The sequence below is a fragment of the Oncorhynchus mykiss genome, chromosome 27, assembly GCF_057628025.1.
Source record: "Oncorhynchus mykiss isolate SJ-2025 chromosome 27, ASM5762802v1, whole genome shotgun sequence".
Lineage (NCBI taxonomy): Eukaryota > Metazoa > Chordata > Actinopteri > Salmoniformes > Salmonidae > Oncorhynchus > Oncorhynchus mykiss.
The window spans coordinates 30770073-30784044 of NC_143048.1; the positions used below are offsets into that span (position 1 = coordinate 30770073).

At 44.6% G+C, this 13972-nt stretch overlaps 1 protein-coding gene across 1 annotated transcript in view; it reads left to right on the forward strand.

Annotated features, from left to right (window-relative positions):
- prss59 (serine protease 59, putative) overlaps positions 1-13972 on the forward strand; it is a 43925-nt gene that overhangs the window by 2291 nt on the left and 27662 nt on the right. Inside the window, exons 3-4 of the mRNA XM_021588343.3 lie at positions 386-618; positions 6304-6439. Coding sequence (XP_021444018.2) covers positions 386-618; positions 6304-6439 — 369 coding nt within the window. The remainder of the gene's footprint in view (positions 1-385; positions 619-6303; positions 6440-13972) is intronic.

The window sequence follows — 13972 nt, forward strand, 5'->3', positions numbered from 1 at the left end:
AAAAACCTTTGAATTAGCAGGTGTGGCCAAACTTTTGACTGGTGCTGTATATGGGATGATTTTATGTATGTTTAGATATTTCTAGTAATTTTAAATGCGCTTGTATTACGGTGGCAGTTCTTCATCAAATAACCTCTAGGGGACAGAGTTCAATTGAAAGGTGAGCACCCCTGTCCATCAGTGTCCTGTGCTCTCTCAATATGAATCTCATTTAACTGATGGATATCTGTTATTATTTGTATCTGGCTAGTTCAAAGAATCTAGTGGAATTGATTGACGTGTCGTTCATACAGAGTATAGAAATAGTCAACCAGGTGTTGAGTGAGGCTCTCAAACTGGTTTCCTCCTGACTTGATTAGCCCCTTGTCTGTCTTGTCCCGCACAGTGACCTGAGCACAGAGAACCTGCGGTTCCTCAGCAGTCAACAAGCTCTGGCCGACCTGGCTCACTTCCTCACTGTCATCACTAAAGAACGGGGCTTGACCAACAGCAAGTGGGTGGCATTCGGCGGGTCATACCCAGGTGCGCTGGCAGCCTGGTCCCGACTCAAGTACCCCCACCTGATTCATGCTGCTGTGGCAAGCAGCGCACCTCTCCACGCCACGGTAAACTTCTCAGGTAATAATAACACACAGTAATCCTCCTTTCTCTCAGTGATCTGTCAATTTTCTCTCAGGCTTGTCCAAGTCCCCATCTCTCTTCCTCTACATGACCAGTGTCACTCTGCCTGCAGGAGTTTCAGAATACCTGGAGGAGGGTGTCTCAATCATTTTAACATTTGTCTGAAATAAACTTAAGCAAATCAGGGTAGCCTAGTGGTTAGAGCGTTGGACTAGTAACCAGAAGTTTGCAAGTTCAAACCCCCGAGCTGACAAGGTACAAATCTGTCGTTCTGCCCCTGAACAGGCAGTTAACCCACTGTTCCTAGGCCGTCATTGAAAATAAGAATTTGTTCTTAACTGACTTGCCTAGTTAAATAAAGGTACAAATCAAAAACTCAATAATCAGCAGAGGCATAACAAAAGATTGAGCCTGGATTGGCCTGGACTTCAGAAGACCCGAATGTTCTGAATGTTTCACCTTGCTGAATATAGTCCCCAGGCAGAACCATTTTATGGGATAATGAACTGGAAATAGTCATGCACTGACTATGAGCCTGTCACTATCAGTGGAGGTTGCTGAGGGGAGGACGGCTCATAGTAATTGCTAGAATGGAGGCAATGGAAACCATATGTTTGATAGCATTCCATTGACTATTCCAGCCATTATTATGATCCGTCCTCCCCTCAGCAGCCTCCACTGGTCACTATGTATATTAGAGTTGAGGATAATGGTCAGTGTTATACCCTGGAGGGCAGATAGAGGAATAGTGGTGGATGGGGAAGAGTGAAGGGTCCTCTCTAGGTTGTTGTCTTTGGCTTTCTCTTCTTTTCTCTCTTCTATTGTCTCACTGGTTTCTCGAGGAAGAGCTCTCCCTCGCCCTCCATTTGGTAAATCCAACCACAATTATATCCTCCTGATTCCTGCTTACAAGCAAAAATTAAAGCAGGAAGCACCAGTGACTTGGTCTATAAAAAAGTGGTCAGGTGAAGCAGATGCTAAACTACAGGACTGTTTTGCTATCACATACTGGAACATGTTCTGGGATTCTTTCGATGGTATTGAGGAGTACACCACATCAGTCACTGGCTTTATCAATAAGTGCATTGAGGACGTCGTCTCCACAGTGACTGTACGCACATACCCCAACCAGAAGCCATGGATTACAGGCAACATTTGCACTGAGCTAAAGGGTAGAGCTGCCACTTTCAAGGTGCGGGACTCTAACACGGAAGCTTATAAAAAATCCTGCTATATCAAACAGGCAAAGCGTCAATACAGGGCTAAGATTGAATCGTACTACACCGGCTCCGACGCTCGTCTTATGTGGTAGAGCTTGCAAACTATTACAGACTACAAAGGGAAGCACAGCGGCGAGCTGCCCAGTGACACGAGCCTACCAGATGAGCTAAATAATTTATATGCTCGCTTCGAGGCAAGCAACACTGAGGCATGCATGAGAGCATCAGCTGTTCCGGACGACTGTGTGATCACACTCTCCGTAGCCGACGTGAGTAAGACCTTTAAACAGGCCAACATTCACAAGGCTGTGGGGCCAGACGGATTACAAAGATCTGTGCTCTGGGCATGTGCGGACCAACTGGCAGGTGTCTACACTGACATTTTCAACATGTCCCTGATTGAGTCTGTAATACCAACATGTTTCAAGCAGACCACCATAGTCCTTGCACCCAATAATACGAAGGCAACCTGCCTAAATGACTACAGACCCGTAGCACTCACGTCCGTAGCCATGAAGTGCTTTGAAAGGCTGGTAATGGCTCACATCAACACCATTATCCCAGAAACCCTCTACCCACTCCAATTTGCATACCGCCCAAACAGATCCACAGATGATGCAATCCCTATTGCACTCCACACTGCCCTTTCCCACCTGGACAAAAGGTACACCTACGTGAGAATGCTATTCATTGACTACAGCTCATCGTTCAACACCATAGTACCCTCAAAGCTCATCAATAAGCTAAGGATCCTGGGACTAAACACCTCTCTCTGCAACTGGATCCTGGACTTCCGGACGGGCCGCCCCCAGGTGATGAGGGTAGGTAGCAACACATCTGCCACACTGATCCTCAACACTGGAGCCCCTAAGTGGTGCATGCTCAGTCCCCTCTTGTACTCCTTGTTCACCCACAACTGCATGGCCAGGCACGACTCCAAGACCATCATTAAGTTTGCAGACGACACAACAGTGACAGGCCTGATCACAGACAATGACGGGACAGCCTATAGGGAGGAGGTCAGAGACCTGGCCGGGTGGTGCCAGAATAACAACCTATCCCTCAATGTAACCAAGACTAAGGAGATGATTGTGGTCTACAGGAAAAGGAGGACCGAGCACTCCGCCATTCTCATCGACAGGGCTGTAGTGGAGAAGGTTGAGAGCTTCAAGTTCCTTGGTGTCCACATCACCAGCAACTAGAATGGTCCAAACACACCAAGACAGTCGTGAATAGGGCACGACAAAGCCTATTCCCCCTAAAGAAACTAAAAAGATTTGGCATGGGTCCTCAGATCCTCAAAAAGTTCTGCAACTGCACCATCAAGAGCATCCTGACTGGTTGCATCACTGCCTGGAACGGCAATTACTTGGCCTCAAACCGCAAGGCACTACAGAGGGTAGTGCATACGGCCCAGTACATCACTGGGGTTAAGCTGCCTGCCATCCAGGACCTCTACACCAGGCGGTGTTAGAGGAAGGCCCTACAAATTGTCAAAGAGCCCAGTCACCCCAGTCATAGACTATTCTCTCTACAACCGCATGGCAAGCGGTACCGGAGTGCCAAGTCTAGGACAAAAAGGCTTCTCAATAGTTTTTACCCCCAAGCCATAAGACTCCTCAACAGGTAATCAAATGGCTAACCGGGCTAGCTGCATTGTGTCCCGCCACCCACCACCCGCCAACCCCTCTTTTACGCTTCTGCTACTCTCTGTCTATCATATATGCATAGTATATATATATATATATATATATATATATATATATGCAAAATTATTCAGCCCCCTTAAGTTAATACTTTGTAGCGCCACCTTTTGCTGCGATTACAGCTGTAAGTCGCTTGGGGTATGTCTCTATCAGTTTTGCATATCGAGAGACTGAAATTTTTTCCCATTCCTCCTTGCAAAACAGCTCGAGCTCAGTGAGGTTGGATGGAGAGCATTTGTGAACAGCAGTTTTCAGTTCTTTCCACAGATTCTCGATTGGATTCAGGTCTGGACTTTGACTTGGCCATTCTAACACCTGGATATGTTTATTTTTGAACCATTCCATTGTAGATTTTGCTTTATGTTTTGGATCATTGTCTTGTTGGAAGACAAATCTCCGTCCCAGTCTCAGGTCTTTTGCAGACTCCATCAGGTTTTCTTCCAGAATGGTCCTGTATTTGGCTCCATCCATCTTCCCATCAATTTTAACCATCTTCCCTGTCCCTGCTGAAGAAAAGCAGGCCCAAACCATGATGCTGCCACCACCATGTTTGACAGTGGGGATGGTGTGTTCAGCTGTGTTGCTTTTACGCCAAACATAACATTTTGCATTGTTGCCAAAAAGTTCAATTTTGGTTTCATCTGACCAGAGCACCTTCTTCCACATGTTTGATGTGTCTCCCAGGTGGCTTGTGGCAAACTTTAAACAACACTTTTTATGGATATCTTTAAGAAATGGCTTTCTTCTTGCCACTCTTCCATAAAGGCCAGATTTGTGCAATATACGACTGATTGTTGTCCTATGGACAGAGTCTCCCACCTCAGCTGTAGATCTCTGCAGTTCATCCAGAGTGATCATGGGCCGCTTGGCTGCATCTCTGATCAGTCTTCTCCTTGTATGAGCTGAAAGTTTAGAGGGACGGCCAGGTCTTGGTAGATTTGCAGTGGTCTGATACTCCTTCCATTTCAATATTATCGCTTGCACAGTGCTCCTTGGGATGTTTAAAGCTTGGGAAATCTTTTTGTATCCAAATCCGGCTTTAAACTTCTTCACAACAGTATCTCGGACCTGCCTGGTGTGTTCCTTGTTCTTCATGATGCTCTCTGCGCTTTTAACGGACCTCTGAGACTATCACAGTGCAGGTGCATTTATACAGAGACTTGATTACACACAGATGGATTGTATTTATCATCATTAGTCATTTAGGTCAACATTGGATCATTCAGAGATCCTCACTGAACTTCTGGAGAGAGTTTGCTGCACTGAAAGTAAAGGGGCTGAATAATTTTGCACGCCCAATTTTTCAGTTTTTGATTTGTTAAAAAAGTTTGAAATATCCAATAAATGTCGTTCCACTTCATGATTGTGTCCCACTTGTTGTTGATTCTTCACAAAAAAATACAGTTTTATATCTTTATGTTTGAAGCCTGAAATGTGGCAAAAGGTTGCAAAGTTCAAGGGGGCCGAATACTTTCGCAAGGCACTGTACATACTACTTCAATCAGCCCGACTAACCGGTGCCTGTATATAGCCTCGCTACTGTATATAGCCTCGCTACTGTTATAGCCTCGCTACTGTTATAGCCTCGCTACTGTATATAGCCTCGCTACTGTTATAGCCTCGCTACTGTATATAGCCTCGCTACTGTATATAGCCTCACTACTGTTATAGCCTCACTACTGTTATAGCCTCACTACTGTATATAGCCTCGCTACTGTATATAGCCTCGCTACTGTATATAGCCTCGCTACTGTATATAGCCTCGCTACTGTATATAGCCTCACTACTGTATATAGCCTCGCTACTGTATATAGCCTCACTACTGTATATAGCCTCACTACTGTATATAGCCTCGCTACTGTATATAGCCTCGCTACTGTATATAGCCTCACTACTGTTATTTTTCACAGTCTTTTTTACTGTTGTTATTATTTCTTTACTTACCTATTGTTCACCTAATACCTTTTTTGCAATGTTGGTTAGAGCCTGTAAGTAAGCATTTCACTGTAAGTTCTATACACCTGTTGTATTCGGTGCACGTGACAAATAAACTTTGATTTGATTTGGGTGTCACCAAGGCAACAGTGTCTTGGAATATGGACAACTATAACAACACACACTGACCCCTTTTGATGAGACTGGGAACATTTAGAGATCAACCAACACACACAAACACAGAAGCTCAGTTGGGAATACTGCACTGATGTCAGATACCGTCATATTTCTCCCAGTCCACGCAAGTTTCTATTTCCCAACAATGAGCAGGCCATTGTGGTTTAGTGAGTGTTTTTAACCATAAGTGCTTTCTCTTGTTCAAGGCTCACTTTTTCCTCTGTAAAGATCATCATTTTTAGAAAGTCATAAACAGTGAAATAGTATGGTTATTATTGTGGTAACCACACATGGAGCTGGCCTGTCCATACCGGGACGGAGACACTTCAACAATGTGTTTGAAAACTCTAACTCTTAACACTGTACGATATTCTAAATAAGGTTCAGGTTATTTGAACAGTACTCCTACGCACTGTTTAAGTATGACTTTGGGAGGTACTTAGAGACTGGAGGCAGAAAGGGTTCTATAAATACAATCCACTCATTATATATTATGACATGACTTACTGGCTCTGTGTTGGAACAGTCACCATGTCTTGTGGTCACCATATTGTCTCAAAACGTTATTTGCTCTGTTTAAATAGTGTTGGTTCATAGTGACTTGTGTTTGAACTGTGTGTTGTCTCTCTCTGCATTTTGCCCAGAGTACCTGGAGGTGGTGTGGCGGGCCCTGGCAGCTGAGAACCCAGAGTGCCCCCTGCTGGTAAAGAAGGCTTTTGACACCCTGCAGGAGCGCATCAAAGACCCCAACAACTACGACAACATCACCAAAGATTTCAAGTACTACACCTCTCCTCTTTTCCCGCCCTCCCTCCGCCTCTCACAATATAGCCCACTGTCACGACCCGGATCAAAGCCCATTACAAAAATGGAGACAACGTGGAGATATATTTAAAAACATATTTAATAACTGAAGTAACCTATATACAATAAACAATGGTGTGTGAGTACAGGCCACGGTGTAACGCTCATTCCTTCCCATAGGCCCATAGGTGACGTTGTTGCCGGTGGTGTCTGGTGAGGACCTGCCTTACTACAACAAGCCTACAAGCCCTCAGTCCAGCCTCTCTCAGCCTATTGCAGACAGTCTGAGCACTGATGGAGGGATTGTGCGTTCCTGGTGTAACTAGGGCAGTTGTTGTTTCCATCCTGTATCTGTCCCGCAGGTGTGATGTACTGTGCAGGTGTTGTTACACGTGGTCTGCCACTGTGAGAACGATCAGCTGCCCGTCCTGTCTCCCTGTAGCGCTGTCTAGGCGTCACACAGTACGGACATTGCAATTTATTGCCCTGGCCACATCTGCAGTCCTCATTCCTCCTTGCTGCATGCCTAAGGCATGTTCACGCAGATGTGCAGGGACCCTGGGCATCTTTCTTTTGGTGTTTTTCAGAGTCAGTAGAAAGGCCTCTTTAGTGTCCTAAGTTTTCATAACTGTGACCTTAATTGCCTACCGTCTGTAAGCACTGTTCCACAGGTGCATGTTCATTAATTGTTTATGGTTCATTGAACAAGCATGGGAAACAGTGTTTAAACCCTTTACAATGAAGATGTGAAGTTATTTGGATTTTTACGAATTATCTTTGAAAGACCGGGTCCTGAAAAAGGGGTTTATTTTTTTGCTCATTTTATTTTTAATTTTTTTTTTCCCGGGGCTATAGTTATGCTCACCCGTATGCAATCCCTTTAGCATTGCTAGCCAGCTTGCTTGCTAGCTATAGAGGCCATCAGCAGTAGCTAAATACTGTAGCTGCTAAATACTGTAGCTAGCCAGCAAGCAATGCTATTTTGCCTATTCTACCGTTTTGTAGAATGCATACAGGCATATAGTGCAGGAAAATGGAATTCGGGCATACTGTGGACATTTAAATGTAGGTGTAGATGCATGACTGGTTCGAAATTCGATCAGAATACTAAAGCTGCAAGAACTGTCAAGTCTAGACATGGCAATAGTCTCTCTGAAAGGCATTGGTGCTCCAGGCGGACAAAGGAATCACTCTCCACCTCTTCATTCAGTCCCTCTTATGTCCCTCCCTCCGTCCCCCTCCTTCATTCAGTCCCATTCAGTCCCTCCCTGTTAACCTTTCCCTCTCCCTCTTAACCTCTCCCTCTCCCTCTTAACCTTTCCCTCTCCCTCTTAACCTTTCCCTCTTAACCTTTCCCTCTCCCTCTTAACCTTTCCCTCTCCCTCTTAACCTTTCCCTCTCCCTCTTAACCTCTCCCTCTCCCTCTTAACCTTTCCCTCTCCCTCTTAACCTTTCCCTCTTAACCTTTCCCTCTCCTTCTTAACCTTTCCCTCTCCTTCTTAACCTTTCCCTCTCCCTCTTAACCTTTCCCTCTCCCTCTTAACCTTTCCCTCTCCCTCTTAACCTTTCCCTCTCCCTCTTAACCTTTCCCTCTCCCTCTTAACCTTTCCCTCTTCCTCTTAACCTTTCCCTCTTCCTCTTAACCTTTCCCTCTCCCTGTTAACCTCTCCCTCTTAACCTTTCCCTCTCCCTCTTAACCTTTCCCTCTCCCTCTTAACCTTTCCCTCTCCCTCTTAACCTTTCCCTCTCCCTGTTAACCTTTCCCTCTCCCTGTTAACCTTTCCCTCTCCCTGTTAACCTCTCCCTCTCCCTGTTAACCTCTCCCTCTCCCTGTTAACCTTTCCCTCTCCCTCTTAACCTTTCCCTCTCCCTCTTAACCTTTCCCTCTCCCTCTTAACCTTTCCCTCTCCCTGTTAACCTTTCTCTCTCCCGCTTAACCTTTCCCTCTCCCTGTTAACCTTTCCCTCTCCCTGTTAACCTTTCCCTCTCCCTGTTAACCTTTCCCTCTCCCTGTTAACCTTTCCCTCTCCCTGTTAACCTTTCCCTCTCCCTGTTAACCTCTTCCTCTCCCTGTTAACCTTTCCCTCTCCCTGTTAACCTTTCCCTCTCCCTGTTAACCTTTCCCTCTCCCTGTTAACTTCTCCCTCTCCCTGTTAACCTTTCCCTCTCCCTGTTAACCTTTCCCTCTCCCTCTTAACCTTTCCCTTTCCCTGTTAACCTTTCCCTCTCCCTGTTAACTTCTCCCTCTCCCTGTTAACCTTTCCCTCTCCCTGTTAACCTTTCCCTCTCCCTGTTAACTTCTCCCTCTCCCTGTTAACTTCTCCCTAGCCGGTAACCTCTTAACCGTCATCGTATCATTTATTAGTGTGTTTGTAGACTTGAAAGTGAAAGGGTTTTAGTCAAGTGTTTGTGTGGCATGTCTGCATGCCTTGGTCACATTGGTCTTTGGCTTTAGGGGCAGTCTCTTATTACTGCATGCTCTCTGTGTGCTTGTTCCAGGTTGTCATAGTGACTGTATGGTCATTTTATATGGTGAACGGTGGGCTGAGACTGCTTTATTAGTCTGGCAACTGCTACTGATGTCAGACTGACACACACAGACCATGCATTTGTCTGGGCAGCTGCCTGACCACACTGTACAAGTGCGCACACACAAAAACACATGTACATGTAGTTCATGTCTCCGTCTGTCCTATTTTCTAACCACAAGATACCTCTGAGAGACAGTGTCAGCGTCACAGTTCTGTCCTGAGGTCGCTCTGTCACGGGTCACTTCCAAAGTCAACATGTGACCTCAACTAGGGGGTGGGACTGGGCCTGTTGTGGGCGGTGACTAATGACAACACAAACAACAACCCTCTAGGGCTTTTGGATGATGGTAATTTGCTAGCCCAATGTTAGAATAGCAAAAAAAAAAACATTACCTCCTCTGCTCCTGAGTCCTTAAATAGAATGAATAGAATGGTCGTCCCCATTCAAGTCAATGATGGCAGAATGGGTGGACTGGCGGCCATTGGGGGAAGTAAAAGCAGGAAGTGTACTCATCAATATGTGCCATGATTTGTTGATTCAACTTAACTGACATTACAAAAATGACATTCCATTGCATGGGCCACATTGGTTAACATAATTTGAATTAACATTCTACATTGCCAAATAAATTATTAAATCACAATACCAGGACGCCATTACGAGTGTAATGATGAGTTTACCAGTCAAATTGCCAGGGTTAGAGGTTCCAAGCGTTCTATTCATTCTATTTCTGGGTATGTGTTACGGTGCGTGAATGAGGACCCAAAAGCGAATTAACGTAAACAGAACTTCTTTAATAACAAAACATAGGTAGGCTCAGATGGACCGGCAGATTCCGACAGGACAGGACAAGGTTGCAGCAAACATGACGATAGTCTGGTTCAGGCATGAAAAACACAAACAAGAATCCGACAAAGACAGGAACAAAAACAGAGAGAGATATAGAGGACTAATCAGAGGGAAAAAGGGAACAGGTGGGAAAAGGGGTGACGAGGTAGTTAGGAGGAGACAAGGAACAGCTGGGGGAAAGAGGGGGAGAAAAGGTAACCTAATAACGACCAGCAGAGGGAGACAGGGTGAAGGGAAAGGACAGAAACAAGACACAACATGACAATACATGACAGTATGTTTGTGAATTCAATCTGGAGTGCCAGAAGGCGCTCAGAGTGCGCTCTGGACGTTTGTAAATTCAGAGCCAGTCAGATTGTCCGTTTGTAAATTCAGAGCCAGTCAGATTGTCCGTTTGTAAATTCAGAGCGCTGTCAGATTGTCCGTTTGTAAATTCAGAGCGCTGTCAAATTGTCAGTTTGTAAATTCAGAGTGCTGTCAGATTGTCCGTTTGTAAATTCAGAGCGCTGTCAGATGGTCCGTTTGTAAATTCAGAGCGCTGTCAGATTGTCCGTTTGTAAATTCAGAACGCTGTCAGATTGTCCGTTTGTAAATTCAGAGCGCTGTCAGATTGTCCGTTTGTAAATTCAAAGCCAGTCAGATTGTCCGTTTGTAAATTCAGAGCCAGTCAGATTGTCCGTTTGTAAATTCAGAGCCAGTCAGATTGTCCGTTTGTAAATTCAGAGCCAGTAAGATAGCCGTTTGTAAATTCAGAGCGCTGTCAGATTGTCCGTTTGTAAATTCAGAGCGCTGTCAGATTGTCCGTTTGTAAATTCAGAGCACTGTCAGATTGTCCGTTTGTAAATTCAGAGCCAGTCAGATTGTCCGTTTGTAAATTCAGAGCGCAGTTAGATTGTCCGTTTGTAAATTCAGAGCGCAGTTAGAATGTCCGTTTGTAAATTCAGAGCCAGTCAGATTGTCCGTTTGTAAATTCAGAGCCAGTCAGATTGTCCGTTTGTAAATTCAGAGCGCTGTCAGATGGTCCGTTTGTAAATTCAGAGCGCTGTCAGATGGTCCGTTTGTAAATTCAGAGCGCTGTCAGATGGTCCGTTTGTAAATTCAGAGCGCTGTCAGATTGTCCGTTTGTAAATTCAGAGCGCTGTCAGATGGTCCGTTTGTAAATTCAGAGCGCTGTCAGATTGTCTGTTTGTAAATTCAGAGCGCTGTCAGATTGTCCGTTTGTAAATTCAGAGCGCTGTCAGATGGTCCGTTTGTAAATTCAGAGCGCTGTCAGATTGTCCGTTTGTAAATTCAGAACGCTGTCAGATTGTCCGTTTGTAAATTCAGAGCCAGTCAGATTGTCCGTTTGTAAATTCAGAGCGCTGTCAGATTGTCCGTTTGTAAATTCAGAGCGCTGTCAGATTGTCCGTTTGTAAATTCAGAGCCAGTCAGATTGTCCGTTTGTAAATTCAGAGCGCTGTCAGATTGTCCGTTTGTAAATTCAGAGCGCTGTCAGATTGTCCGTTTGTAAATTCAAAGCCAGTCAGATTGTCCGTTTGTAAATTCAGAGCCAGTCAGATTGTCCGTTTGTAAATTCAGAGCCAGTCAGATTGTCCGTTTGTAAATTCAGAGCGCTGTCAGATTGTCCGTTTGTAAATTCAGAGCCAGTCAGATTGTCCGTTTGTAAATTCAGAGCCAGTCAGATTGTCCGTTTGTAAATTCAGAGCCAGTCAGATTGTCCGTTTGTAAATTCAGAGCGCTGTCAGATTGTCCGTTTGTAAATTCAGAGCGCTGTCAGATTGTCCGTTTGTAAATTCAGAGCGCTGTCAGATTGTCCGTTTGTAAATTCAGAGCGCTGTCAGATTGTCCGTTTGTAAATTCAGAGCCAGTCAGATTGTCCGTTTGTAAATTCAGAGCGCAGTTAGATTGTCCGTTTGTAAATTCAGAGCGCAGTTAGAATGTCCGTTTGTAAATTCAGAGCCAGTCAGATTGTCCGTTTGTAAATTCAGAGCGCTGTCAGATTGTCCGTTTGTAAATTCAGAGCGCAGTCAGATTGTCCGTTTGTAAATTCAGAGCGCAGTTAGATTGTCCGTTTGTAAATTCAGAGCGCTGTCAGATTGTCCGTTTGTAAATTCAGAGCGCTGTCAGATTGTCCGTTTGTAAATTCAGAGCGCTGTCAGATTGTCCGTTTGTAAATTCAGAGCGCTGTCAGATTGTCCGTTTGTAAATTCAGAGCGTTGTCAGATTGTCCGTTTGTAAATTCAGAGCCAGTTAGATTGTCCATTTGTAAATTCAGAGCCAGTTAGATTGTCCGTTTGTAAATTCAGAGCCAGTTAGATTGTCCGTTTGTAAATTCAGAGCGTTGTCAGATTGTCCGTTTGTAAATTCAGAGCCAGTTAGATTGTCCGTTTGTAAATTCAGAGCCAGTTAGATTGTCCGTTTGTAAATTCAGAGCACTGTCAGATTGTCCGTTTGTAAATTCAGAGCCAGTCAGATTGTCCGTTTGTAAATTCAGAGCCAGTCAGATTGTCCGTTTGTAAATTCAGAGCGCTGTCAGATGGTCCGTTTGTAAATTCAGAGCGCTGTCAGATGGTCCGTTAGTAAATTCAGAGCGCTGTCAGATTGTCCGTTTGTAAATTCAGAGCGCTGTCAGATTGTCCGTTTGTAAATTCAGAGCGCTGTCAGATGGTCCGTTTGTAAATTCAGAGCGCTGTCAGATTGTCCGTTTGTAAATTCAGAACGCTGTCAGATTGTCCGTTTGTAAATTCAGAGCGCTGTCAGATTGTCCGTTTGTAAATTCAGAGCGCTGTCAGATTGTCCGTTTGTAAATTCAGAGCGCTGTCAGATTGTCCGTTTGTAAATTCAGAGCGCTGTCAGATTGTCCGTTTGTAAATTCAGAGCGCTGTCAGATTGTCCGTTTGTAAATTCAGAGCGTTGTCAGATTGTCCGTTTGTAAATTCAGAGCATTGTCAGATTGTCCGTTTGTAAATTCAGAGCCAGTTAGATTGTCCATTTGTAAATTCAGAGCCAGTTAGATTGTCCGTTTGTAAATTCAGAGCCAGTTAGATTGTCCGTTTGTAAATTCAGAGCGTTGTCAGATTGTCCGTTTGTAAATTCAGAGCCAGTTAGATTGTCCGTTTGTAAATTCAGAGCCAGTTAGATTGTCCGTTTGTAAATTCAGAGCACTGTCAGATTGTCCGTTTGTAAATTCAGAGCCAGTCAGATTGTCCGTTTGTAAATTCAGAGCCAGTCAGATTGTCCGTTTGTAAATTCAGAGCGCTGTCAGATTGTCCGTTTGTAAATTCAGAGCGCTGTCAGATGGTCCGTTTGTAAATTCAGAGCGCTGTCAGATTGTCCGTTTGTAAATTCAGAGCGCTGTCAGATTGTCCGTTTGTAAATTCAGAGCGCTGTCAGATGGTCCGTTTGTAAATTCAGAGTGCTGTCAGATTGTCCGTTTGTAAATTCAGATTGCTGTCAGATTGTCCGTTTGTAAATTCAGAGCCAGTCAGATTGTCCGTTTGTAAATTCAGAGCGCTGTCAGATTGTCCGTTTGTAAATTCAGAGCGCTGTCAGATTGTCCGTTTGTAAATTCAGAGCCAGTCAGATTGTCCGTTTGTAAATTCAGAGCCAGTCAGATTGTCCGTTTGTAAATTCAGAGCGCTGTCAGATTGTCCGTTTGTAAATTCAGAGCGCTGTCAGATGGTCCGTTTGTAAATTCAGAGCGCTGTCAGATGGTCCGTTTGTAAATTCAGAGCGCTGTCAGATGGTCCGTTTGTAAATTCAGAGCGCTGTCAGATTGTCCGTTTGTAAATTCAGAGCGCTGTCAGATGGTCCGTTTGTAAATTCAGAGCGCTGTCAGATGGTCCGTTTGTAAATTCAGAGCGCTGTCAGATGGTCCGTTTGTAAATTCAGAGCCAGTCAGATTGTCCGTTTGTAAATTCAGAGCGCTGTCAGATTGTCCGTTTGTAAATTCAGAGCGCTGTCAGATGGTCCGTTTGTAAATTCAGAGCGCTGTCAGATGGTCCGTTTGTAAATTCAGAGCGCTGTCAGATGGTCCGTTTGTAAATTCAGAGCGCTGTCAGATTGTCCGTTTGTAAATTCAGAGCGCTGTCAGATTGTCCGTTTGTAAATTCAGAGCGCTGTCAGATT